Raw genomic sequence first — 24569 nt, forward strand, 5'->3', positions numbered from 1 at the left:
CACATTTTAATAATACACACCAGAGAAAGGTCACTATCATAGCACAGGATTCTGTCCTGTGTAATGCTTTTACAAATGCTATGGTTAAGGATACTGATGTTTATCAAATTTATAGACAATATGAAACCAGAAGGTATTCTGAATGCCTTCAGAGATATAATCAGGATCCAAACAGATCTCAGCTGGTTAAACAAGTGGTCAAATGTGACGACTTGTAAATACAGCTCCAGAAACCAACTGCCTGAGTTCAAAATGGAGGATGTGTGATCTAATAAGTGTTAACAGAAAGAAAAAAAAAAAAAGACCCAGAGGATCCTATCTATCTCAAAGTAAATTGATATAGTAAAGCTGCCAAGTTTAGTGTCTAAATAAGGAAAGTGATAGTCTGCCACTTTGCCTTTCAGTTGTTTGGTCTGGATTCAATTTTTTTTTTATATAAATTTATTTATTTATTTTTGGCTGCATTGGGTCTTTGTTGCTGCACGTGGGCTTTCTCTAGTTGCGGCGAGCAGGGGCTACTCTCCATTGTGGTTTGCGGGCCTCTCATTGCGGTGGCTTCTCTTGTTGTGGAGCACGGGCTCTAGGGCACAGGCTCAGTAGTTGTGGTGCACGGGGCTTAGTTGCTCCGCAGCATGTGGGATCTTCCCGGACCAGGGCTCAAACCCAAGTCCCCTGCGTTGGCAGGCGGATTCTTAACCACTGCACCACCAGGGAAGCCCCTGGATTCAATTTTTAAATGGACATGAGCAAATCATCCAGAGAACTGAAACATTCAAGATCCTTTCTTTTGAGGAACAATTGTAAAATCTCTGAATGTTAACCATGAAGATTGGGATTGCCACAGCAAACTTTAACTATTTGAGGGACTATGAGGAAAGGAGGAATTGATATTTTTTCATCACCCTAGAAGGCAAAGCAAGAACCAGTGGGCTCGAGTTACAAGAAGTTAGATTTTGTCAACGAGGAAGAATTTTCTAACATTTAGAAAAAAACGTATAAGAGAAAACAAAGTGTTAAAGGAGAAGCTGGACTTCATTTGTCTGGAATGTTGTCAAAGGGAAATCATGTATTGGAGTCAGACTAGATGACCTCTAAGGTCTTTCCAACTGAGGTTTTACTAATTTAGACACCAGGCACCAAGTATCCTATCATCTCTTGTTTTTAAAGTTGCCAATTATGTGTAAGGAAGAACACAGGACAAAGAGGGATGAAACATACATTGTGTTCATACACAAATGGAAGTTAATATCTCATATAAAAGGGAAAATAGTGTTTTTCTATTTTGTGAAAATGGATTTCTTTTTCTAGTCTTTTAAAATATACAAGCAGAATTGTTTAATGCTTCCCAATAAATCTAATAAATTGAAGCAGAAGTTCAAAATTAACAGCCACAATAGTTTATTTACAATTGAACTCTTTATAAGATATTTACAAGACAACCAATTTTACACATCAGAAATGGTATCAAAAGTATGAATTACAACACAGACAACAATATGAAACGGGCATAAAACAAAGCTGAAGTGGACAGACAAGCAATTTCTCTTTTTAATTTATTAACACTAGCTTAAACTTTGTTAAGGAAAGAAACAAAGAACTGTGTTTTAGGAGAACTGCAGGTCCTTCAGTTGAAGATTGAATTTCAGTGTTGTATCCCATGTAGGGAAAAAATAAGACTAATTTTCCCCCCACACTTCAACACACTGTAATTTTGCTCTTGGAACTTTGCTAATCTACTCTCCAACCTCCTTCTCAACAAAACTTCAACATATCCAAATCAAAGGAGAATTGATCTAGAAGAGGGGACAATAAAATAAGAGGTCCTAGGTAGAGGGAGAACCAAGGAAATAGAATCCACTTAAGACTGGCCAGATAGCACCCATGGATTCCTCTTAGTCTAACTCAAGTTCAAAATCTGGGGAGTCTGCTGGATAGGCACAAACATAAAGGCTAAGTTTGCTAATGCATACCCAAATTAGGAGTCTGACAAATGCTGAAAATCAAGAAGAAACTGAGAGGAATCAAGGAATAAAAGAGACACTGACTGGTCTTTTTCTTCTTGGGCACATTATAAAGGAACATAACATAGGTCAGAGTAGGAAAGCCGAACAGCTTGCCATATTAAAATGATGGAGAACAAAGAAAATCTGGCCCAGTTTTTCTAGAAATCTTCCTCTCCTTAAGGTGTGAGATGAGAGCCCCTAGTGGAATAAGTCCTATTTCTCTCTACATTCTTGCTGCAATGAAGTTCACAGCAGGTTCCCTTGTGGAGAGCCCACTCTCCTAAGCAGATGGAGTTACAAATGAAAACCCATAGCCACACACACACACACACACACAAAGGAGAAATAAGAGCAGCAAGATCATCCAAGAATACTACATGTGCTGCCAGAGTAATTCCTTTAAAAGTCAAACTCAGGGAGCACAGATCAACATCTCACAAAAAGCTTTAGCAGTGGGAGGCCCCTGAGGAACTTTTTTCTTCCCTTCCCACAATGGTATCCCATTCTCTCATGCTCCACTGATGGGCCGGCCACACATCCTACATACCTTGGCTTCTCCTCTAAAAGTGCTAATAATCTGGGGACATATTCTCTTCAAGGATAAAAGCCCCTACCTTCTAGGAGATTAGACCCCTACTTGTTTTCATACAATAGTCCTGAAGACTAAAGAAAGGCAATTCCTATATATTTAAGACCAGAGGTCTTGGCTCTATTTTCCTTCCAGATAGTTACAGAGATCTTACACTGAGACCAAAGTGGCCTGGAGTGCTGTCCTGAAATTCTTTTAACAAAATGGGGGTGGGGTGGGAGGGGGGGGGGAGGGGGGAACTAAGATGGTACACATACAAATCTATTTTTACAAAATGAACGGAGAAGCTCATTAGGTACATCTGTTTGTTTCAAGATGTAGACATTTGCCAGCCAAAGGAAGCACATATTTCCACACACACCCCCACCCTCCCTAAATCTCTATCCCACCACCAAGAGCTCAGCTAAAAGGATAAAACCCAACTAAGGAATACTGGAGAAGTGATGTGACACAAAGACATCTATACAGGATCTGGCATGCCATCCCCAAACACCAACGGCTTTTGTTTAGAGCCATGACTGGTCCCAAACTTACCATCCTCATTCTCTTTTCAGAAGATTTTATTCTTTGAGGGGTGGGGGAAGAAATTCAGTTACCCATTAACTAAGAAAATAATCACAGCCAAACATCCCTTCCCACATGGCTATATCACAGGATAGTTTTAAGAGAACTGTCTTTTCAGATATTTATCTACCAACTCCAACCTCTTTTCTACCCTGTGAAGATGACTTGCTTTATCACGTCACTTGTTATTCCTCATCTGGTCCTTAAGCTCATGGTGAGGTTTTTTGTTTTGTTTTGTTTTAGGGTAAAAACCACTATGCTCACACTATAAGGAAGGGTATACCAGGGCAAGAAGAGTGCCATGCAGGCACAGCTCTAAAGGCAGGGGTTGCTTCATCTTCCAAAAGTCTAATGAAGAGAGCCCTTTCACCCTTTTAACATAGGCAAATGTAGAGAAGCAGACCCCTGAAGCTTCCAAATCTGCCATCCTATAGATTTAGCTTGAGAGTTCATTTCCCCAAAAGGGGAAAAGAAATCCCAATCACCCTCCATAATTCACAATTAGCCCAGTGAAAGAGTATTTGTGAAATCAGAGTGATGAAAACAAAACCAAGATCAGGGGAGTATGGAAGGGCATTACCAGCGAATGATAACATACATGAGGACATCGGTCACATATACAGGTCTCTGCCACTCTCTGGGAGTGGCATGCTACAACTATCTGAAGACAGAAGGTTCTTGCCAGCACAGCTATTTCCTACATGTCCGATGAGGTGTTTGCTTCTTCTGGATCTCCAACCTGCATCGGCTACGCTCATCCAACCAGGGCAGCTCAAAATTCCTGGCAAAAAAGGATACAGAAATCAACCTGCAAGACTAGAAGAAACTCAGTATGGATATGAGACTAACTCAGAAAAAGACACTATGCCCTTTACCACTCCTAGCCCTGACTCCCAAGTCCCAGGTTTAGATTGTCTTTCCTGCCTCAAAGCCAGAGCAATGGTGTGCTATTAAAGTGATTGAATAATCTATTTCTAATTCAAAAAGCAATCCTCCTAATTCCTGGCTTGGGAATCTTATCACTGCAAAAACTAGTGGCCCAGGCAGCCTCACTTCTGTCAAAGAGCCATGGCTATCCCTAAGCCAGCTATTCCACCTTATATCTAGGCTTTCATGAAGTCTGGAAGGGAGGTGAAGCACAGACTACCTGAGAGAGGAGGGGAAAAAAACTTTATACTTACTGTGGAGTTAGTTTTGGTAATGGTCGTCCAAATGCTACAACAGGCAAGAAGGGGGTAATCATCAAACTTTCAACTACGGAAGAAAGCCAAACGGGACCTTGTTAGTGACACAGATGGAAAATGTCTAGCAACTATACCTGTTCCAAAATACTGCATTCATTCAGAGCAAGTTGTATCCTGGAGCCCTGTACTCTTTTAGATAAACAAAACTTACCATCATCTGGCTCAGGGAAAAATGAGGTAACCTCGGGCTCAGATTCCTGAATTCCTTTCTTTTTATACATTCTGAGCTGCAGTCGCTGTAAAATTCTTTGTTCCCTGATCCTCTGAATATCCCATCTGGGAAAAACAAACCAGACAAACAAAACAAACAAACCCAACATTACTGAAAACCAGCTCTATAAAGGCAACTCACACAATCCAGATGCTAGGGAGATCTCTGCTGAGTCTTCTAGATGGGGGATGGGGGGTGGGGAGGGGTACGGGGGTAAAGAGAACCGCCTGCTTGGTTAGGGAAGAGCTGTATAGGTCTGGCAGTCTAGATCATGTGTTGGTGTTCCCCAGAAGAAAAAGAGGCCAAACGGGTATAACAACAACCACTTCACACTCTGATACTCAACCAATTGAGTAATTGAAAAGTATTAAGAGCTCCAGGGCTCCCCTCAGCATAGATAAGAGAGGTTAGGGTCCTATAGGGCTCAGTTGTCCCCAGAATGGACATCTCCAGCCTCACCTTTTCCTTCTCTTCTCATCCAGCTCCAGTTTTGCATGCCGCTTTGAAAACACACTGTCATCCAGGTTCTGTGTAAAGAATAGCAGCTGATAAGCTACTTATCACCGTGTGACACATGTATACTCATTTCCAGCTTCCAGGAATGTAAAATCTTTCACCTTCAGGTCCCACCTGAGTCTGTGAGTTCTATGGATATCATAGGAACCTCCTGGTAACAAAATCAACAAAACACATACTCCTTTCCCCACCCCTACCCTGTAGAATCTCCATATTCCAAAATCATTTCTATAATTTTCCAAGGTGAAAGTCACATCAAACTGAAACAACCCTTGAGACTGCCACAAACCCTCCCTACCTCTATACTTTATAAGAGTCTGAGTTTAAAGTAAGTATCAAACTTATAAGAGTCAAATGAGGTTGGAATATATAATTCTGTTGCTGAGTGGTACACGCTAACTTTTCTACATAGCATGGAATCTAGCTTTGTTTTGAACATTCCCTAGTTATTTATTTTTTAATAAATCACTTAGCCACTCTGGACCTCAGTTTTCTCATCTATACAACAAAGGAGTTGGACTAGATAATCTCTCAAGTTACCTTCTTGCTTCAAAGTTCTATTTAACCCATCCATACAGTTACAATGACATATTCAAGTAACAGCCCCATTTCTCTCTCTCACTCCCTTCTACTGACAGGTCTTAGGTACCTACCTCCAAAAGGTCTGAAGGATTTGGGTCCCTTAGAGGCTCTACTGAGTGGTCCCTCCAAGAAGGAACTGGAAAGAAAAAAGAAAGAGAGAAAGAAAGGGAGGAGGGGTGGAACCACCCTTAAATCCAAGGTCACACAACCTACTATTCACTAGGACAAGAGATCTCTCCCAGATAAGACAAAGTTACCAAGTGATAGGAATCCATTCTATGGCCTCACCTGAAGCCATATTCAGTGTCCTTGCTACGGTATTAAAAGAACCTAAAATGCCATTGCAGTCTGCCAAACACAGGATCACAAAAAACCCTAAACCAATACCTGACAATTCACATAATGGATGCTATTGCAGTTCCTGAAAAACAACTGAAATTTGTAGTCATTTTGAAGTCTATAGTGTAATCATACACCAAGGAATCTCACTCTCCCCCATCCAACTGATGGGGAATGCAGCTCCCAACCATCCACCATCCCACCACCCCCACCCCAGACCCAGCCAGCACAGTTCCTATTCTACTCACCAGCCAAGACTGAAGTTTCTCCTGCAACACTTGATGGCATCAGACACCCTAAATAATGCAGGAAAGAAGAATCACCTCAGTGTAAAAAGAAAAAAAGCCCATACCCAAAATGGAGGAAAGGATCATCACTGAAGTTCTCACTAGGAAGCCATTTTGGTTTTTTGAGTTGTTCTTTTGAGAATTTCTCTCTGGGGGAGGGGAAGAGGGAACAACAGACAAAAGAAAAGAAAATAAGCCCACCACTTTTTTTTTTACACTGAGACGACTTCTTTTCTTCATTATTTAGGGTGGTTTCCCTGCAACAGTTGATGGCCAAGGATATCAAACCTTAAACTCAGAACATGGCAGGTGAGTAAAAGTTGACCCTATTTTTCAAATAAAAGATCAGTGTTCTCAAAACTTACATATGTAGTCTTCTTAAACAGCTCCCTCCTCCCTCCAAACAAACTACCTTGCTGGTCCAGCCTGAACAACATGCACAAAGACTTTGGCTTCCTTAGAACAAGCCATTGAGACTTCCTCTTGAGATAGGGGCGTCAAGAATAAGGATTCACACGTTTATTCACAACTCAGGGTCCTCAAAGGACTGGGATTCCCCCCAATCAGACTCTTTCTGTACTGCTAGGCCCACAATATTAGACGTGTTTGGAATTTTCTGTACTAGGGCAGAAAGGGTTTTCAAAAATAGCCAGTCACACAGAACAGCTCCGGACTAAGCCATTTCCCAATCCCGGATGGGAAATTGCTTCACGGTTTCTCTTGTTACACAGCATTGCCATGGCAGCAAGAAGGTTAACCATTAAGGATGAACCTGTTCAACTAACTGAACCAACAAAAAACCTGAGCCTAGATCAGGGTCCTGGTCTATCGCATGTACTCAAGTGTAAGGCCTAATGAATTTTAGATAATTAAGAAGAGTAATCTATCTTCCCCACTTAATTTTGTCACCAGAACAGCCAAACAAAGCCTGGAGAATGCTCTTGTCTTACTGGAATGGATTCCCATCCCCATCCCTACTAGGGCAAGACACAGCATCAGAAACTCAGGGCTGTGACTCTATCCAAGGCTTCCCCACCGTCACCCCGGAGCACCCGCTGTGACTGTCACAGACTAACATTACACGATTGAAGGCACATTCCAGTTACTGGTTGATGTAGGAGATAGGGGAGCATCTCTGTGTGGAAGCCATGAAGAAAAAAAAGGGAATGAAGACCAAGGTCCCATACCCCACACCCATCCCAAGCAGCTCAGATATCCCAAGATAGTCCTTATTGTTTGAAAAATAGTTTGTAGACCATTTTATTTAAATATATGAACAACCAATGGGCTACTGCAATCCAAGTAAACTCTTCACATTTAGAACCTTTGTGAAGTATCGTAAGATAAAGTAAGACTGTTGGTCTTTGGCAGATTCCTCCTGCCCCCCAGACCGGGACATAGAGATACAGATAAATGTTTATATAGTTAAAGAGCGGAGGCCCAGGTGAAATTCCCCACCCCAAACTGGCTCCCCAACCCAAAAATTACCATTGGCCCCTGAGAACACCCAAAGACCACCCTCCCAGGTTTCACACAATATCAATTGCAGGAACAGTCGTGCATGGCAAAGTATAAGTTCTATGCATTTCACAGCACAGAAAACCCTTCTTTCAGAGGGCATGCAAGTTGCCGGAGATTACACCCCCAAGTCTGGTGCTCTTGTGATGAGCAACTTACTGGCAAACACATCTCCCAGTGTTGTAAGCAGGCAAATACATTGAGCACATTTTGCTGTAATTCCATCTATTTGCAATGCCTGCACAGTGTCTGTCTCTGGCTGTTAACTTACTCATTCTTGACAGAACTCTGCTTTATTGATTGCACTTTTTTAAAAATGCCAAAGGCATTTTCACACTTGTTAGCTTGACCGCCACCACTAGGGTATAAGAGCAAGTGTTCTCTATGCCTTACTTGCTACAGTCTCCTCCTTCTTTGGAGAGGATTCCCGTAATGGTAACGGTGATGGGGGAGGCTGGTGCCAACGACACAAATACATTTCTGTGGTGGAAAGGTACGGCAAATCTTCTATCTCACTTGAGAAGGCTTTCTCCTTGGGATGGGTGCTGGGTCCCTTCTGGGGAGTCGAGAGTCTTGGCGGGGTGTCCACTGAAGACCGGGGCTTTTCTGGAGTTTCCTGGCTCCTCAATTCACGTTTACAAACAGTTTCAGATAAGGAACCACAGGGTTCCTCTTTAACAGGAGAGTGCTTAGGAGTTTTTGTTTTGACTTTTGAAAATTCAGGAGCCAGCTTTTTAACAGGAATCTTTCTTTCTGTACTTCCAAATGGGGATTTCCTATTAGATAGGGAAGAAAACATTATAGAATTTATTGACTCTTGAATAAAATCTAATTTGATTACATTTTGGGGCAAGAGAACTAGCTTGCTTCAAAATAACCAGTATTCAAGTATCTAAATATCTGCGTTCATTTGGCTGTCATGAGCAGGAACAGCTTCATGCTTAACAGTATATATAATAGGCCCTTAGTAAATGTTTGTTGAACAAGTGAGTTTCCATGCTTAAGAACCTCTACTAGTATCCTACTGCCTACTAAATCTAAAAAGGTCCCTATTTTATTCAAGATCCTTTAGCTGGGGCTTCCCTGGTGGCGCAGTGGTTGAGAGTCTGCCTGCTGATGCAGGGGACACGGGTTCGTGCCCCGGTCCAGGAAGATCCCACATGCCGCGGAGCGGCTGGGCCCGTGAGCCATGGCCGCTGAGCCTGCGCGTCCGGAGCCTGTGCTCCGCAACGGGAGAGGCCACAACAGTGAGAGGCCCGCGTACCGCAAAAAAAAAAAAAAAAAAAAAAAAAAAAAAAAAAAAAGACCCTTTAGCTAACATTAGAGGCCTCTACTTTGTGGCCTGTTTCATTCCTGTCAGCCAGAGACCAGTCTCTTATTCTACCCCTCCAAACCTACACCATGTTAATTACAATCTCTGTTTCTTTTTTCTTGCTATCTTCTGGCTCTCTTTCTCCCACCAGTCTACACACACACACACACACACACACACACTTCTAGGATGCCATCTCCTCTCCTTTTTACCAATCTAAATTCTATACTTCTTTTTCAAGATCCATCTCCTCCTTAAAGTTTCACTATTTTAACGCACAATAATCTTTAATCTCTGAATAGTTTGTATCACTGTTGTCTATCTGCATATTTTATTGCAGTTGAATTCTGAGTTTTCAAAACCTATGCCATCCTTATAGCTAGACTAATCTCTTCGAGTCCAAGGACACTTAGAGCTTACATTTTAATGTCTACCAGTGCCTGATGCAATGAAGGAATTTAACACTTCCTAACTTGAAGTGAAGGGCTATAGTTTTCTTTAAGAAACTCAGCTGTCACATTTGTTGCCCATTCTCTTTATGATGTACTCTGCATTCTGTAGTTACTACGGTGACCAAAATGTTCCTAACAGACGTACATAGTCTGCGCAAAAATGTTTCAAGACAGTTTCTCAGCACAGAAGACCTCATGATTCAAGATATAGTTCTATTAAAACAAATTCATAAGTCCTAATCCCTTACTCTCAGTCACTGGAAACAGGTGACCTCATGTCCAGACAGTGTAACAAAGTTATCAGCACACCTTTTGTGTCCCTTTCCACTCCGCCCACAGGAGAAAGGCTTGGGAGGCAGAGTCTGGGATGTCTCGGAAAGCTCCGGCTGGCACTCCAGTTTAATTTTCTCGGATATCTCCGTTTCCTCTCTCTCTTCAGTTTCATAGCCCTGAAACAGCTTGTGCCTTTCCTTCTCGTTATCCTTCTTTACCAGCTGCATCCGCCTTTCCATACGTTCAATCCGAGCAAGGAGCTAAAAGAGAGAATGGCAAAATGCAGACTTAAAAAACAAAAAAATTAAACACAGGTGCTTAGCCCTATTTGCGAATCAGTATGGTCTTCTGCCTCTTTCCATGAACCATAGCAATTCAACTTATTTTTAACAGGCAGACATTAATCTGAATAGATTTTCTTAAACACAATAGAGAAGACAAGGTACACTGCTTGATTTTAGGGGCTAAACTAGTTGGGGAGGGGCATGGGGGAATTTGTACTTCATTCTTCTGAAAGAAAATCCTCTTTACTGGGAGGGGCCACAACATGCCTTTTAAATGGCATGGTCTCTGCTACTGCTAACCATGTGGCTCCAAGTCAGTTTGGGAGTTTCCAGAATTAACCTTAATGTTCTTTTAGGAGGCCCTAAGGTTCTCCAAACCCTATCCTCTCTACTTCCACTCCAAAACACTATACACAAGGACAAAGTCCAGACAGTACATTGAGAAGGAATTAAAAGCTCACACAATCACAGTGCCACTAGGGATTGCAGTGTTATTTGAAGGCGGGTGGGGTGGGGATGGGGAAGTGCCACCTAAATAATGAACACTCAATTTGGAAGAATTATAAAAGAACCAGTACCCATAAATCCCATCAATCATCAAATATACATATTGCTTTGCATTTGAGATAACAAAAAAATTATACCTATTTGTCTGAATATTGAAAACAAAGTCTTTTAATTCTAGTTAAAGGGAGGACCACATAATCAAACAGGAAATGGAAGTCTATTATCATTGAAAAGTTCACATTAAAATGTTCTGAGAAAAGATGCCAAATGTGCTACTTACACCCTATAATAAGAATTTTATTTGGGTTAGACTGTGATATTAATGTTGACTTCATTACATCCACTTAGCTGCACAGATTTCATGAGAGGCCAAACAACAACTGGAATAAGAGAAACAAGCTTAAGCATCGCTAAGACTGCAATACACAACAGAGGCAATGAATGCCAAGTTCAGACTGACACTCTATCCTTAACTCACCCCGCTTTTCCTGCCTAGGAAAGTCTGCAAAGGGGCCATTACCTCAGGTACTGAACAGAAACCTCCACAATCAGCAGAGAGCCCCCCTGTCAGCCACATTCTCATTTCATCTTCTGTTTTGATTCACAGCCTTAACATTACTTAAACACGGTTTATGGGTGACATTTCCTTGATTTCTTCTCCTTCACTGGTCGTTCTCTTCCCGCCTCCCCCCCCCAAATAAGGACACGATGTGTTGTAATTACAGTACCATCACACCCCTAGACTGCAGTACAGTAGCTGAGCAGTGCCACCTCCATGTTGAGTAACTTCCACAAATCAACACCATGAGATATTTTAATGAGACCGGCCCCAGCTCCCATTCCACCTTGCAGAATGCATTCTCCAATAAAACAGTCGCTGCCTGGAGAGATTCATTTGGAAAGCAAACAAAATGAACAGCCCTCTGCTCTCCTGCTCAGCCCTTGGCGCACACAACGCCAGAGAGGGAGAGGGAGGGAGAGAGGGAGAGAGGGAGAGAGGGAGAGAGGGAGAGAGGGAGAGAGGGAGGGAGGGAGGGAGGGAGGGAGGGAGAGAGGGAGAGAGGGAGAGAGGGAGAGAGGGAGAGAGGGAGAGAGGGAGAGGGGGAGAGAGAGAGAGAGAGAGAGAGAGAGAGAGGGAGAGGGAGAGGGAGAGGGAGGGAGAGAGAGAGACTGCTGCAGCCTGAACACAACAATTGTAGAAACCATGTTTATTTTTAGGCAGCTGTAAGGTATGCTAGCACAGTAATATCCCACCACCACAGCTTTCCTGATATCTGGAGGAATATGTTTTAACACATAAGGTGCCCTTAACTACTGCTGCAGTAAAAATAACCCTATATAGTCGTGCTCCTCAGAAGTACAAAGAAATAATAAATGACTTCCCTACTACCCTAAGATTCTAATATAGGGGAAAAAATTTTGGTCTACTTAATACATTTAATAAGCTTAATTTCCCCTGATGCCTTAAAAACCTTCCAGCCTCTAAACACCATGCTCATACAAGGGAGCTGGTTAGCAGGTCATGTTTTATAACTCAGATTCCTATGAAAAACTGTCTGAAATCAAAGGTGATGATGCTCTTAATATCATTTTAAAAAGCTGTAATAGGGTTCCACTGTGAATCACCTCGACCCCTCTGCCAATTAAAAGGCCTACTACTCTGTCTAAAGATGCTACAGCAGTGCTTAGAGCAACAGCTGCTATGGCCCTCTCCTCCAGAATACATTTATAACGCAAAGCTCTTTAAGTTAACCCCTTCCATAAAGCCACCACATATGTATCCCACCTTTTCATTTTTCAACCCCTCACAAATCAGGTCTTTTCCCACTCTAAACGTCTTTCCCACACGTCTGGGGCTGTCATTTTAAATTAACCCTTTGGCACCTGAAACTTCCCCTCCCCCTCCCCCTCCCCCTGGGAGGTTGCCCTTTAACCCCTCCCTCCAACCCAACGTGTGTCTGTGGGCCTGGCTCCCAAGGACCCGTTAACTAAGAAGACTCCTACGTTGGTGGCCAACCTCCTTACCCCTAACCTAGGGATACCTTAACCTCCTACAGCCCCCTTCCCCCGAGCATGCGCACAACTCGCTCCTAGTCCCGAACGCAGATTAACCCCTCCCGTACCGTGTCTCTCTCTGACTTCAGCTCCTCGATCTCCTTCTCCTTGGCCTGCAGCTGCTGCTGCTGCTGTTCGATGAGGTCCAATTGCAGCAGAAGGATCTGTTTGAGGCAGGCGGCCTGACTGGAGGCTCCCGAGCCGCCGCCACCCCCGAGAGGGCTCTTCCTCGTACTCTTCCATCGGCCCTCGCTGGCCGCCAGGGTTCCGGCGGCGGCGGTGGGCGCGAGGGGTGGCGGCCCGGGCAGAGGTAGTGGTGGGGGTCCCGCCGGGTCCGAGGCGGTGGCACCTGGGGGAGCCGCCCCACCCTTGTCCCCAGCCCAGGGCGTAGGCTCTTTGGCCGCCGCCACGAGAGAGCCCGTCTGAATGGGCAGCACCGCCTGATACTTGGGTCGGGGACTGCAGCCGGCTCCGGCTGCCGCTGGCTCCCCCCCAATGCCAGCTTGTTTGGTGGCCGGGGGCGGACAGGGCAAGGGCACCGAGCCGCCCCAGCTCTCTTCCTGCTGCCCGGGGGCCGCCCCGGCCGGGAGTAACAAGCCCCGGCCCTTGCCGCCGCAGCCGGCCGGGGAGGGCGCAGGGCTCCCGCCCTGGGAGGAGGCCAGCGGAGGCCCCGGCTCCTTGAGCTTACGGTGCCGGGGGAGGAAGTGGGCTTCGGCCGCCCCGGGCTCGTCCTCGGGCCCGCCCAGCGCCGCAGCTCGCTCGTAGTCCAGTCGCTGCTCAGGGTTGCCGCCGGCAGGGGCCGCGGCCGCCTTGAACACTGCGGATCTCATGGTCATAGTGGTCCGGAGCAGCGCCGGGGACCGAAACGGAGGAGGGGGTGGGGAAGGGGTGAGGTGCGGGGGGTCGAGGACGGAGGAGGGGGAGGGGAGTTTGGCGGGCTCGCCTCAGCAGCGCGGCAGCAGGCCTTGGCTAGCGCGGCTCCTCCGGGGCCCGGGCGCCATCCCGCCGGCGTGCGGAGAAGTGGAGGCCGCGGCTGAGGCCCGCCGCCGGCCCATGGGGGCCTCGCCGCCGCCTCTGCTGCCGCCGCCGCCGCCTTCGCCTCAGAGGCAGGAGCTCGCACCCAGCCGCCCCCGAGCTCATCCCCGGAGCTCGCTTCGGCCCCCCCTGGCCCGGCCGGGCCCGCCTCGTCTCCCCACCCCACACACCCCCTTCCCCGCCCCGGCCCCCCGCCCCGGAGCTCGCCTCAGCCGCCCCGAGCCTCCATTTTCCCCCCCCTCCTCCTCAGGAGGGGGTGGGAGGGATGGGTCCGCCCAAAGCCCTCCTACTCCGGGAGGGGGTCTGTCGCCTCCCCCGCGGGTCTCCGGGCTCGGGGTCCCCCTCCCCCACAGTCACCCCCGGCGCCTCAGCGTTTCCCTTTAAAAAAAACGGAGCCGCTCGGAGCCGCCACAACCGCAGCCGCCGCCGACCGGAGGGCGCATGCGCCGGGAGGGAAGCGGGCGGGAGCGAACCGGGAGCGGAGAGGAGGGAGGCGGGCCGCGCTATTGTGAAAGGGGCCGCAGCCGCCTCGAGGAAGGCGGGCAAGGGGCCACGGGGGCCCCCGGCGCGGGGGGCCGGCGAGGGGAGGCCGGGGATGAGGGGCGAGGACCGAGGAGCCCGTGGAGCGGCGGGGTGAAGGTGGGCTGCCGGGGGAGGGGCAAGCCGGGGGAGGGTCAGGAGGAGTGAAGAAAGGGCTGGGGCCAGGACGGGTAGAAGGCGAATGCGGAGGCTCCTCGGAAGAGAGGAGCGTGAGAGAATGGAGTTGAGAGGAAGGAAGGGGTCTTCGGGAGGCAGATGCGCCCTCCGTGGAAGTGTACCGAGCGGTCCACGTACCCGGCCTGCGCTGGATTACCCCTTCCCCGGGCACCTTGGCAACCGGCCTGGCCCTCGCTGGAGGGGCCCAGCGGCCCCGCACGCCTCCTGGACCAGTCAGGATGCAGGCTCCTGTTTGAGCCTATGGGTGTTTCCTGGGCATAGAATTCTAACCCTCCACCCCCAGCACTCCCCAGCAGCCCCACACTGGTATGGGAGAGAATGAAGTTCTTTGTCTCTAAGGGATCCAGGCCAGAAACGGAGGGGACCTCTGTTTCCCCGAGGGAGGAAAATCCATGATGTCTGCTGCCTAGGGAGTTGTTGCCACCACCTCCCTGGAATGAAGTATTGCCAACTACCGACAGTTCTTTCCCAACGGCCATCTCCCCAGCCTTCTTAAGTCACTTCTAGCATCTTCTGGGGGTTCATGAAGGATTGAGGCAAAGGAAGTCTCGGAAGGGACCTTTACCTTTACCGGGAATAGGAATACTTTAGGGTATTCTCCTATGCTGAGCACTTTGTCCTCTCTCTTCAGTGTTCATTTTGTGTGTCTGTCTGTCTTAACTTACAGGCAACTTTAGCCAACAAGTCCTCACAGAATTTCTCCTAGAAAAACTTTTAAATAGTTTTAATTGATTGTTTTTCTTTTGTGTTGAGGTGGGATTTTTTTTTTTTCCAGTCTATATGGAGATGGAGATGACTTAACATTCTTTGGTCTAATGTGAAAACCTCCCCAAAACACAGAGCACTGGAAATTTTAAATAGATGGGTGCGAATATGCTAAGCCAAGGGAGCCCCAGCGCTCTTCTACCAGACTGTATGGCCTCAGATCTGCAAGGGGAGTCCTGGAGTTAGGGATACCAGTGAAGGAGGTGTGTGGCAGGAGGCATATAGAATAGTGGTGATCTTTTTCAGTGTCGAGACTTTCAATACCATCTCTACACTGGCAACTCCTAAATTTATATTTTCTTCTGGGATCATCCTCTCACTCCAAAATCATATATTCAGCTGCCTAGGAGACATATCCACTTGGATGTGTAACAGGCATTTCAAATGTACGTCTAAAATCACACTCCTGAATTTCCCTCACCCAAATCCTGCTTCTTCTACAGCCTTCCTCTCTTTCTCTCTCACTCCACATCCAATCAGTCTTCAATCCCATTGCCCTTCAATATATATATATCCAGAATCACACACCTTTGCAGCATCTCCACAACTTGCACCTTGAGTCATAATCTGTGCCATAATCGTATCTCACTTTTTTATTGCAGTAACCTTGTAATTAGTCCCTCAGTTTCAAGCTTTGCCTTCCCCCACTTAAGTCTGTTCTCAACACAGCAGCCATCGTGATTCTGATAAGATATGAGGCAGAGCATGTTCTTTCTCTGCTCAGAACCCTCTCATGACTTACCATCTTACTTGAAGTAAAAACAAAATCATCATTGTGGCTTGTGGGATCTAGTCCCCAGGACTGCTCTCTGACTTTGGCTCCTACTACTCTCCCCCTTACTCACCCCCCTCCTGCCACACTTGCCTCTTTGCTGTCCTTCAGACACACCCAGCATGTGTCTGCTCAGGTTCTTTCACTTGCTGTTCCCTCCACTTGGGTCACTCTTTCTTCAGATAGTCACATACCTTCCTCTCTCATCTCCTTCAGCTCTTTACTAAATATCATCTTTTCATCATGCCTTCCTCTCTGGTTACCCTGTGTAAACGCACAACCTCTTCCAAATACCCTCCCTTGCCTTTTCTGCTTTATATTTTTCATATACTTATTACCATCTAAGATGTAATTGACCTTGTTTATTGTCCTCTCACACTAGAATGTGAGCTTTGTGTTTTGTTCACTGCTGTATCCTTAGCCCCTAGAACCATACCTGGCACAAAGTAGGCAGTTAATAAATATTCATTGAATGAGTAAATGAGCTGTTTATATTAAGAGAAAGCATGTACCCTTGACCTTTAGCTTGGTTGAGAGTGACAGTCTTGTAACATTAATAGAGTGTAAAAATTAGTGAAACCTAGGGAAGAATAAAGTTGTCTAGAAGCACAGAGAAGATAGAACATATTATCTGGAGGGAATTGAGGAAGTGACAACTGAAGTGGGTCTTAAAGCTTGAGGCCATAGGAGGACATTTCAGACAGAGGTGAGAACATTGCCTAGGCATGGGATAAAAGGATGTGTTGGAGTAAATAGGAGAAGTTGGCTGGACTTTAGCTTGGATACTGGGGAGTACAGGGGGTAAAGCAAGCAAGGTGTGTTGAGACCAGATTGTTAAGGTCTGAAGGCCCAGTTAAGAAATGGATACAGCCGACCCTCCATATGCGCAGGTTCCACATCTGCAGATGCAAACAACTGCAAATTGAAAATATTCAGGAAGGGACTTCGCTGGTGGTGCGGTGGTTAAGAATCCGCCCGCCAATGCAGGGGACACAGGTTCGAGCCCTGGTCTGGGAAGATCCCACACGCCGGGGAGCAACTAAGCCCACGAGCCACAACTACTGAGCCCGTGTGCCACAACTACTGAAGCCCGTGCGCCTAGAGCCCATGCTCTGCCACGAGAGAAGCCACCGCAGTGAGAAGACTGCACACTGCAACAAAGAGTAGCCCCTGCTTGCCGCAACTAGAGAAATCCTGCACGCAGCAACGAAAACCCAATGCAGCCAAAAATAAATAAGTAAATTAATTTAAAAAGCTGACCATTAAAAAAACAAGAAAATATTCAGGAAAAAAAATTCCAGAAAGTTCCAAGAAGGAAAACTTGAATTTGCCGCAAGCCCGACAACGATTTACATAGCATTTACATTGTGTTAGTTACTGTAAGTAACCTAGAGATGATTTAGAGGATGTGCGTCAGCTATATGCAAATATACGCCATTTTATATAAGGGACTTGAGCATTCGAGGACTTTGGTATCCTGAGCAGGGTCTTGGAACCAATCTCCCTCGGATACTGAGGGACAACTAATTTATCAGCCAAGGTGAAACATCGAAGGATTTCCACCAGAGTGTGGAATGATCAGATTTGTGTTTGAAAGCTAACTTCAGTATACCTTTGCATGGAAGGCAGGAGGCCAGCTTGCAGGCTGTTAGTCCAGGTGAGAGATGATGAATCGTTAATCTAAGGCTTGAGAGTATAGTTATCACATTATTAGTAATTTGCAGAATTTCTTGATTGATAGAAAGTGTGAGGAGGGGGTGAGGGAGAAGGAGGACTTTGTGGTCAAGATTTCTAAGGTCAGGCAGATGGCAATTCCATGAACAAATTGCATATGTTTTCTTCCTCACTAGACAAAGTGTGGTCCTGGACTGGCATCATCAGCATCAGCTGGGAACTTGTTAGAAATGCAAATTCTCAGGCCCCACTCTAGACCTAATGAATCAGAAACTCTGCAGTGGGACTCAAGCAGTCTTGTGTTTTAACAAGCCCTCCAGGTGATTCTGATGCACCTCAAATTTGAAAAACACTGCTTTGGAGTCTATACCAGGACCTATTCTTCAAGAGCCACATGGTAAGTATTTCAGGCTTTGACAGCTGTGGAGTCTCTTGCACTATTCAACTCTGCCACCGTAGCACAAAAGACAATGTGTAAATGAATGAGCGGTGGCTGATGATGAGTGGTTAATCTAAGGTACCAGTGGTACGGGGATTTAGAGGGAATGACAGGTGGCAGACTCATTGTTTGAAAGCAAAGGCTCTGGGGTGAGGCTGCAACCAGCGATTACATTCCCACCATTTTATAAAATTTTATTTAGGAACACTGAAGTTTAAATTTCATATGTTTTCACGTTTCATGAAATATTATTTTAGATTTTCAACTATTTAAAAATACTTAGTGGGACTTCCCTGGCGGTCCAATGGTTAAGACTCCATGCTTCCAATGCAGAGGGAGAAGGATTCAATCCCTGGTCAGGGAACTAAGATCCCTCATGCCTCTGGGTGTGGCCAAAAATAAATAACAACACACACACACACACACACACACACACACACACACACTTAGCTTAATTATTAGAGAAATGCAAATCAAACTACAATGAGGTACCACCTCACACCAGTCAGAATGGCCATCATTTAAAAGTCTACAAATAGGGCTTCCCTGGTGGCACAGTGGTTGAAAGTCCGCCTGCCGATGCGGGGGACATGGGTTCGTGCCCCGGTCTGGGAAGATCCCACATGCTGCAGAGCAGCTAGGCCCATGAGCCATGGCCGCTGAGCCTGTGCGTCCGGAGCCCCCGCAATGGGAGAGGCCACAACAGTGGGAGGCCCGCGTACCGCCAAAAAAAAAAAAAAAAAAAAGTCTACAAATAAATGCACCCATGTAAATTAATGCAGGGTGGCTTAATACTGTCATTTACTCAGAGATCACATACTTCCTATTTTGTGTATGTTAAAATGTACTTTCGTGAAATGATAGTACACAGCAATCGGTGGTGGGTAGTTTTTTTAATGTCCTTAACTTGGCAAAATAAAAAGCTTACATCAGTCCCCCACAATTTTTTTTTCCTGAAAACTTTACAGCTCTGAAATCCAAAGTCTAGGATTTCACTGCTCCAGACTAAGTAAACATGCTTTTCTCCCCCAACGCGAAAAGGCTGGAATTTTGGATTTGAGGTCTGATCTTCTTGATCTCAATTCACAGAATGAGGTGGATAGACCACCAGAAAACTGAAACCTGGGAAGAGAAGCTCTCTAAAAAGGGAAGAGAATTCTTGCTGCCAAACCATTAGGTTCTAAACTGTGATAATCCCTGACCTAGGACATATATAAGGACGTGAGATATCAAAGAGTAAAGGACAAGAGGGAGAAAGTGGACCTACTGGCTGAGGAGCCTTAGGAAAACCATAGGACCCATAAATCAAGTCCCTAAACAAATCTCTGTTTCATCCCTAATGGGATAATGACCATTCCCATTTGCCCTCTGGCTAAGTGTATGGATGCAGCAACACTTTCACCATTCCTCTAAGACTTTTTGGAATGACAGAATTCCGTTTCTATGACCTACATTCTTTGAAGGGAATGCCTATAGTGTGGAAAGAGCATGTAGCAAGCCCTTTTAACAGTCTGGGTCTTGGTTTCCCCAGACCAAAAAGAAAATTGAAACAGATCATCTTTAAGACCGTATGAAGCTGTGTTTTCCTACTAAGAGTGGGGCCGAAATAGGTATAGTAAAAAGAGACTTGTTTTGGCTTCTTCCCGGAGACAGAGTACTCATCTTGGCGACTTCCTGAGCCTCTTGGAAAGGTAAATGAAGACGGGTTGCGTGGCTGGCATTAACCCAGCTCCACATGGCACTGAAATGAGACCACGGGTGGAGAGGCCACCTTTCCCTTTTTGGGGAGGATGGGGGATGGGGAACCAGCATGGAGCCACAAAGGTTTCCGGCTCTGAAGCCCTGCCCCGGCTCAGAGCTTTTTGGCAAAAACCCTGCCCTGCGTTCCAGGCCTCCGCGAGCAGGATGCTCGTTTGCCGCTCCCCTTCTCCCCTCCGCGGGGGCCTCTCCGCAGGACACACCCTCCCTGCTGCCTTTCTTTCTTTTTTTTTTTTTTTAATAAAACTACAACTCAAATTCGGCTATTTCTCTCGTTTTGCCAGCCCCGCCAAAACTTTCAGCGAGTTCCGCCCACTCCACGTGGACCTCCCTTCCCTGGCCCAGCAACCTCTGCGAGGACCCCACCCCCAACACGTGACCAATTGTTATATTTCCTTCTTGGGGTCCTTTTTCGCTGGCACCAACTAACGACTGAACAAAAGTGCCCCCTTCAGGGTGAATGTGGAGCAGCAGCCTGGGGAGGAGAGGAAAGTTGACTGAGGACTGGAGTACAATAGGGGAACGTGACTGCCTCTGCTTAAAATGATTTCAAAACCATAACTCCCTGGTTAATAACTTTAAGGATCATACAATTAAAAGATGAGGCAGCTTTTCCGGTAAGCGGTCTGAGGTGACCTCTAAAAATGGTTCGCTATTCACTTGACCCAGAAAACTCCACAAAATCATGCAAGTCAAGAGGTTCAAATCTTCGTGTTCACTTTAAGAACACTCGTGAAACTGCCCAGGCCATTAAGGGTATGCATATCCGAAAAGCCACCAAGTATGTGAAGGATGTCACTTTAAAGAAGCAATGTGTGCCGTTCCGTCGTTACAATGGTGGAGCTGGTAGGTGTGCCCAGGCCAGACAGTGGGGCTGGACGCAAGGTCGGTAGCCCAAAAAGAGTGCTGAATTTTTACTGCACATACTCAAAAATGCAGAGAGTAATGCTGAACTTAAGGGCTTAGATGTAGATTCCCTGGTCATTGAGCATATCCAGGCGAACAAAGCCCCCAAGATGCGGCGCAGGACTTACAGAGCTCATGGTCGGATCAACCCATACATGAGCTCTCCCTGCCACATTGAGATGATCCTTACTGAAAAAGAACGGACTGCTCCTAAACCGGAAGAGGAGGTTGCCCAGAAGAAAAAGATATCCCAGAAGAAAGTGAAGAACAAAAACTTATGGCCCGAGAATAAATGCTGCAAAAATTAAATGCAAATAAAAGTAAAAGCAGAGTGTTGGTTGTCTTAATTAGTAAATCTATTTCAAGTGTCATCACAAAATGGATCAAATGAGTTTTCATAAACATGCTGTTTTGCAGAAAAAAAAAAAAAGATGAGGCAAATTCAAGAGGAAGGATATCATTTAAAAAAACTGCTTTGGGGGCTTCCCTGGTGGCTCAGTGGTTAAGAATCCGCCTGCCAATGCAGGGGACACGGGTTCGAGCCCTGGTCCAGGAAGATCCCACATGCCGCAGAGCAACTAAGCCCATGCGCCACAACCACTGAGCCTGCGTGAGCCTGCGTGCCACAACTACTGAAGCCCGTGTGCCTAGAGCCCGTGCTCTGCAAAAAGAGAAGCCACCGCGGTGAGAAGTCCGCGCACTGCAACAAAGAGTAGCCCCCGCTCACCCCAACTAGAGAAAGCCCCCGCGCAGCAACGAAGACCCAACACACCCAAAAATAAATAAATAAATAAATTAGAAAAAAAAAGAAAACTGCTTTGGAGGTGGAGTTGGGTAGAGTTTTAATCCCTAGCTGCTAAGTTGGTTACCTCTACTCCATTTCCCCTAGACTTCTTCGTGATGCTGGCAGAGCTCTCTGAGATCCCCGAATACCACCCGAGTTCTTCAGTTACGGGCGGGATGATGGGAACGTGGCCTCTCCTAGGGTGAGCGTTCTGCTTCTTGCCTCCTCCGTCACCTCCTCTTCCCCAACGACACTGGAAACAGTTCTTCCTCTCTGGGCTCAGTTTCCTCAAGCTGCAAATTACTTCCAGAATGGAGAATACTCCTCTCTCAACGTTGGGTACATTTGTCCTGGATGGGAAGAGTCCTGGGAGATCATGGTGAAGGAAGGGGGAGAGGGCAGGACAGCAAAAATTAGTCCAGTGGGAAGGCTTGATGCAGAGCAAGGGGACTAAAGAGGAAAAGCTAGAAAATAGGTTAAGTGAAGCTAAACAGAGGAACTGTTTTCCTTGGGAAAGATTCTGACCGGGGCTTTGTCCATTTTCCGCCCCACTCCTTTTCCCCACATGAGATGTGGTGTTGAGAGATGGGGTAGGAAATTGGGGTGACGGAAGTTATGTGGTCGGAGGCTGACTAGGAGAAAGGGTTGTACATCAGGTAGTGATCAGAGAAGGAAGGGTAGGGAAGGGTAAATTTAAAATCAGAATAGTTGGGTGCCATTTGTCCCTCCAAAGTCACAGAGGTCATGAATAGTAGATAGTCCAAGAACTACAAATCTTGGGGCACGAATAATGGGACTTCCATTGTAGCCAAGAAGCACACCACCCAGGGGCATGTTAAAGAGAGATGTGTCAAAGGGAATGGGAGGAGTCCTAAGGCACCTATTTTCAAAGGAAACAGCTCCAAAGCAATCAAGCTAGAACGTTAAGGACTAGGGACACTTGCTCTCCTATAACTCAGCATCTGTCAGCGCTCTCATTACCAGGTGCTATTTCCAGAGTCCTGGGTCTAGTGGAGGAAAAGGGAGGGGCCCTGGTGGAGCGACAGAGGGAGACCCGATGGGCTCCTCCCCCAGCCCAGCTGCAGTTCTAGATTCTCGCCACTCGGCGGCTCCCGAGCTCAACCACAGTCCCAGAGTTAGGGACGGGGACGGGGACGGGGATGGGGACGGGGAAAGGGGAGGGGGTGGGGAGAGAGAGAGATAGAGCCTTCAGAGGACAGTTTGGGACGTCAGTGGTGACCCTGAGCAGAGAGGTGACTTAGGGGACATTTGCTCTGAAGCTGCAGACCCTTCGCATGGCCGTTGGGAAGACATCCAGCCTCAGCCCTTCTCTCGTGGGACTGGGACTAGTTCCCCACCTCTTACCCTCCGAGGTCATTTCCTCCCCTGCGCGTTTCCTTCCCCTCCCCCATCCTTGTGGTAGGAACACCACCACCATCCCCCACAGCCTGTCAGAGTCCTGAGGAATGCTCTCACCCTGGCTGGGTGCCAAGCTCTGGACTTCCTGGGCTTTGGGGTGGGGCTTGGCCAAGGGGAAGCCCTTTGGACAGGAGAGCCACCCAATCCTGCATAGCCTGCTTTCGCGCGCTCTCTCCGTGTCTCTCTCTCCCTCCGCCCCCCCCCACCCCCCGGCCCCAGGCAAAAGGCTCATCTATCATTCTCTGTCACCATCACCTAATTTCCTACCCCCACAATAGGATTTCCTTGCCAGGGCAAAACATCCACAATATGGAGACGGTGGGCATCCTAAACGCTGGTTTATAGTGAGAGAGGCGGAAAAAACCTATTACAGAACCTGCCTTCCCTGTTGCAGAAGGCATGTAGCTGGAAGGAGAGGTTCAGCTGCCAGGTCCTGAAGGTAAGGGTTTTGTAAACGGTCATTTGGCCCTGGGACTCCTTCTGGATCCTTCTCAGGACCATTGGGTCTAAGGAAGTACGTCTCTCTGTAGTAAAGCTTGGGAGTGAATTTCTGCGTATCTGACTACCTCTGCTCACTCTCCATGTTCCTGAAATAAATCAGCTGAAATCTGAACTTGTTGGTCTACATCAAGGCCAAGGAAATCTTTCCACCCAGCTGTAGCCGACTGGGATGGGTTCAGCGAGAATGGGGAACAGGCAGAAATTACTCCCAAATCTAATGAATAGAGACCAGGCCTGTCAGAGGCCTCTGCGTCCTCTCCAAGGGGTCACTGCTCAGAAATGTTTTTGCATTGAGGGGGTTGGAGAATCTTCTGATATTGTCCACAAGTGACAAAGTGAGAACTCAGTCCTGTGGCATCCCCTGCCTCGCGGTCCCTTGGTGCAGATTTTGCAGACTGTCTACCTGAAGTCATCATCTGTAGACCTGTGCCAGATTCCCAAGTTCCTACCTTGAAATCTCAGCCCCCCACACCCAGGGCCTAGAGGAGAGCCGATGTAGGTCACTGCAGCTGAGCCTGCGGGGCTGTTTGCTCCTTGAGCGCAGAGCCTTTCAGGCACAGAGAGGAAACCTTGCAGAGAAGTGAGAGAAAGGGCTCTGTGAGTAACAGAGGAAAGCATTCCTCAAAAAATGAAGCATGGAGAGGACAGGAGTCAACTGGTCGCACCTGAGACAGTGATGGGAGCTCTGCTCCTAAGAGGCTGCATGTGACAGAGGAGGGAAAGGGAGAGGAGAGGGGCTGAGCATGGCCCCCTCCCTGGCTTTCCCTCCCATGCCCCACCCTTGCTCTCTTTGCCTGTGTAAGGGAACCCTTCTGATCTACTGTCCATCCCCCATTCTCCAGTCGCCTTGCTTTCAAGGCTTAGATTTCATTCTCTGGAGCCTTTGTGACTTGCCTCAGAGACCCTCTGCTTCCTCTGGTCACAGTTTCTGTGTCTCAGGAAGCTAGAGTAGGCCAGGGTTGTCCCCACCCGCCCCATTGAAAGACTCTTCCTGCTTGTTATCTGTTAAACTCATTTTGCCCAGGGTACTTCCAACCCTCTGGGGCCTCATTTCTTTTCTTGG

The 24569-nt window shown here is 46.9% G+C and overlaps 1 protein-coding gene and 1 long non-coding RNA gene across 3 annotated transcripts; one reads left to right on the top strand and one right to left on the bottom strand.

Annotated features, from left to right (window-relative positions):
* Positions 1-1374: 1374 nt before the first annotated feature.
* On the bottom strand, positions 1375-13908 carry MSL1 (MSL complex subunit 1). 2 transcript variants are annotated; one of them, XM_030840216.3, is made up of 9 exons: positions 12805-13908; positions 9927-10150; positions 8247-8629; positions 6297-6344; positions 5781-5845; positions 5071-5138; positions 4552-4676; positions 4338-4410; positions 1375-3937 (listed from the first exon to the last, which is right to left on the bottom strand). In XM_030840216.3, exons 1-9 carry the CDS (start codon positions 13570-13572, stop codon positions 3847-3849), a joined length of 1845 nt encoding a protein of 614 aa, XP_030696076.1. In that variant the 5' UTR covers positions 13573-13908; the 3' UTR covers positions 1375-3846. The 2 variants fall into 2 exon arrangements, with proteins under 2 accessions (XP_030696076.1, XP_030696077.1); XM_030840217.3 differs by lacking the exon at positions 6297-6344.
* Positions 13909-14454: 546 nt separating this feature from the next.
* On the top strand, positions 14455-22231 carry LOC132594214 (uncharacterized). The gene is made up of 3 exons (XR_011377068.1): positions 14455-18096; positions 19228-19829; positions 20181-22231. It is a non-coding gene; the product is annotated as an uncharacterized lncRNA (long non-coding RNA).
* The last annotated feature ends 2338 nt before the right edge of the window (positions 22232-24569 follow it).

The sequence above is a fragment of the Globicephala melas genome, chromosome 20, assembly GCF_963455315.2.
Source record: "Globicephala melas chromosome 20, mGloMel1.2, whole genome shotgun sequence".
NCBI classification, from domain to species: Eukaryota; Metazoa; Chordata; class Mammalia; order Artiodactyla; family Delphinidae; genus Globicephala; species Globicephala melas.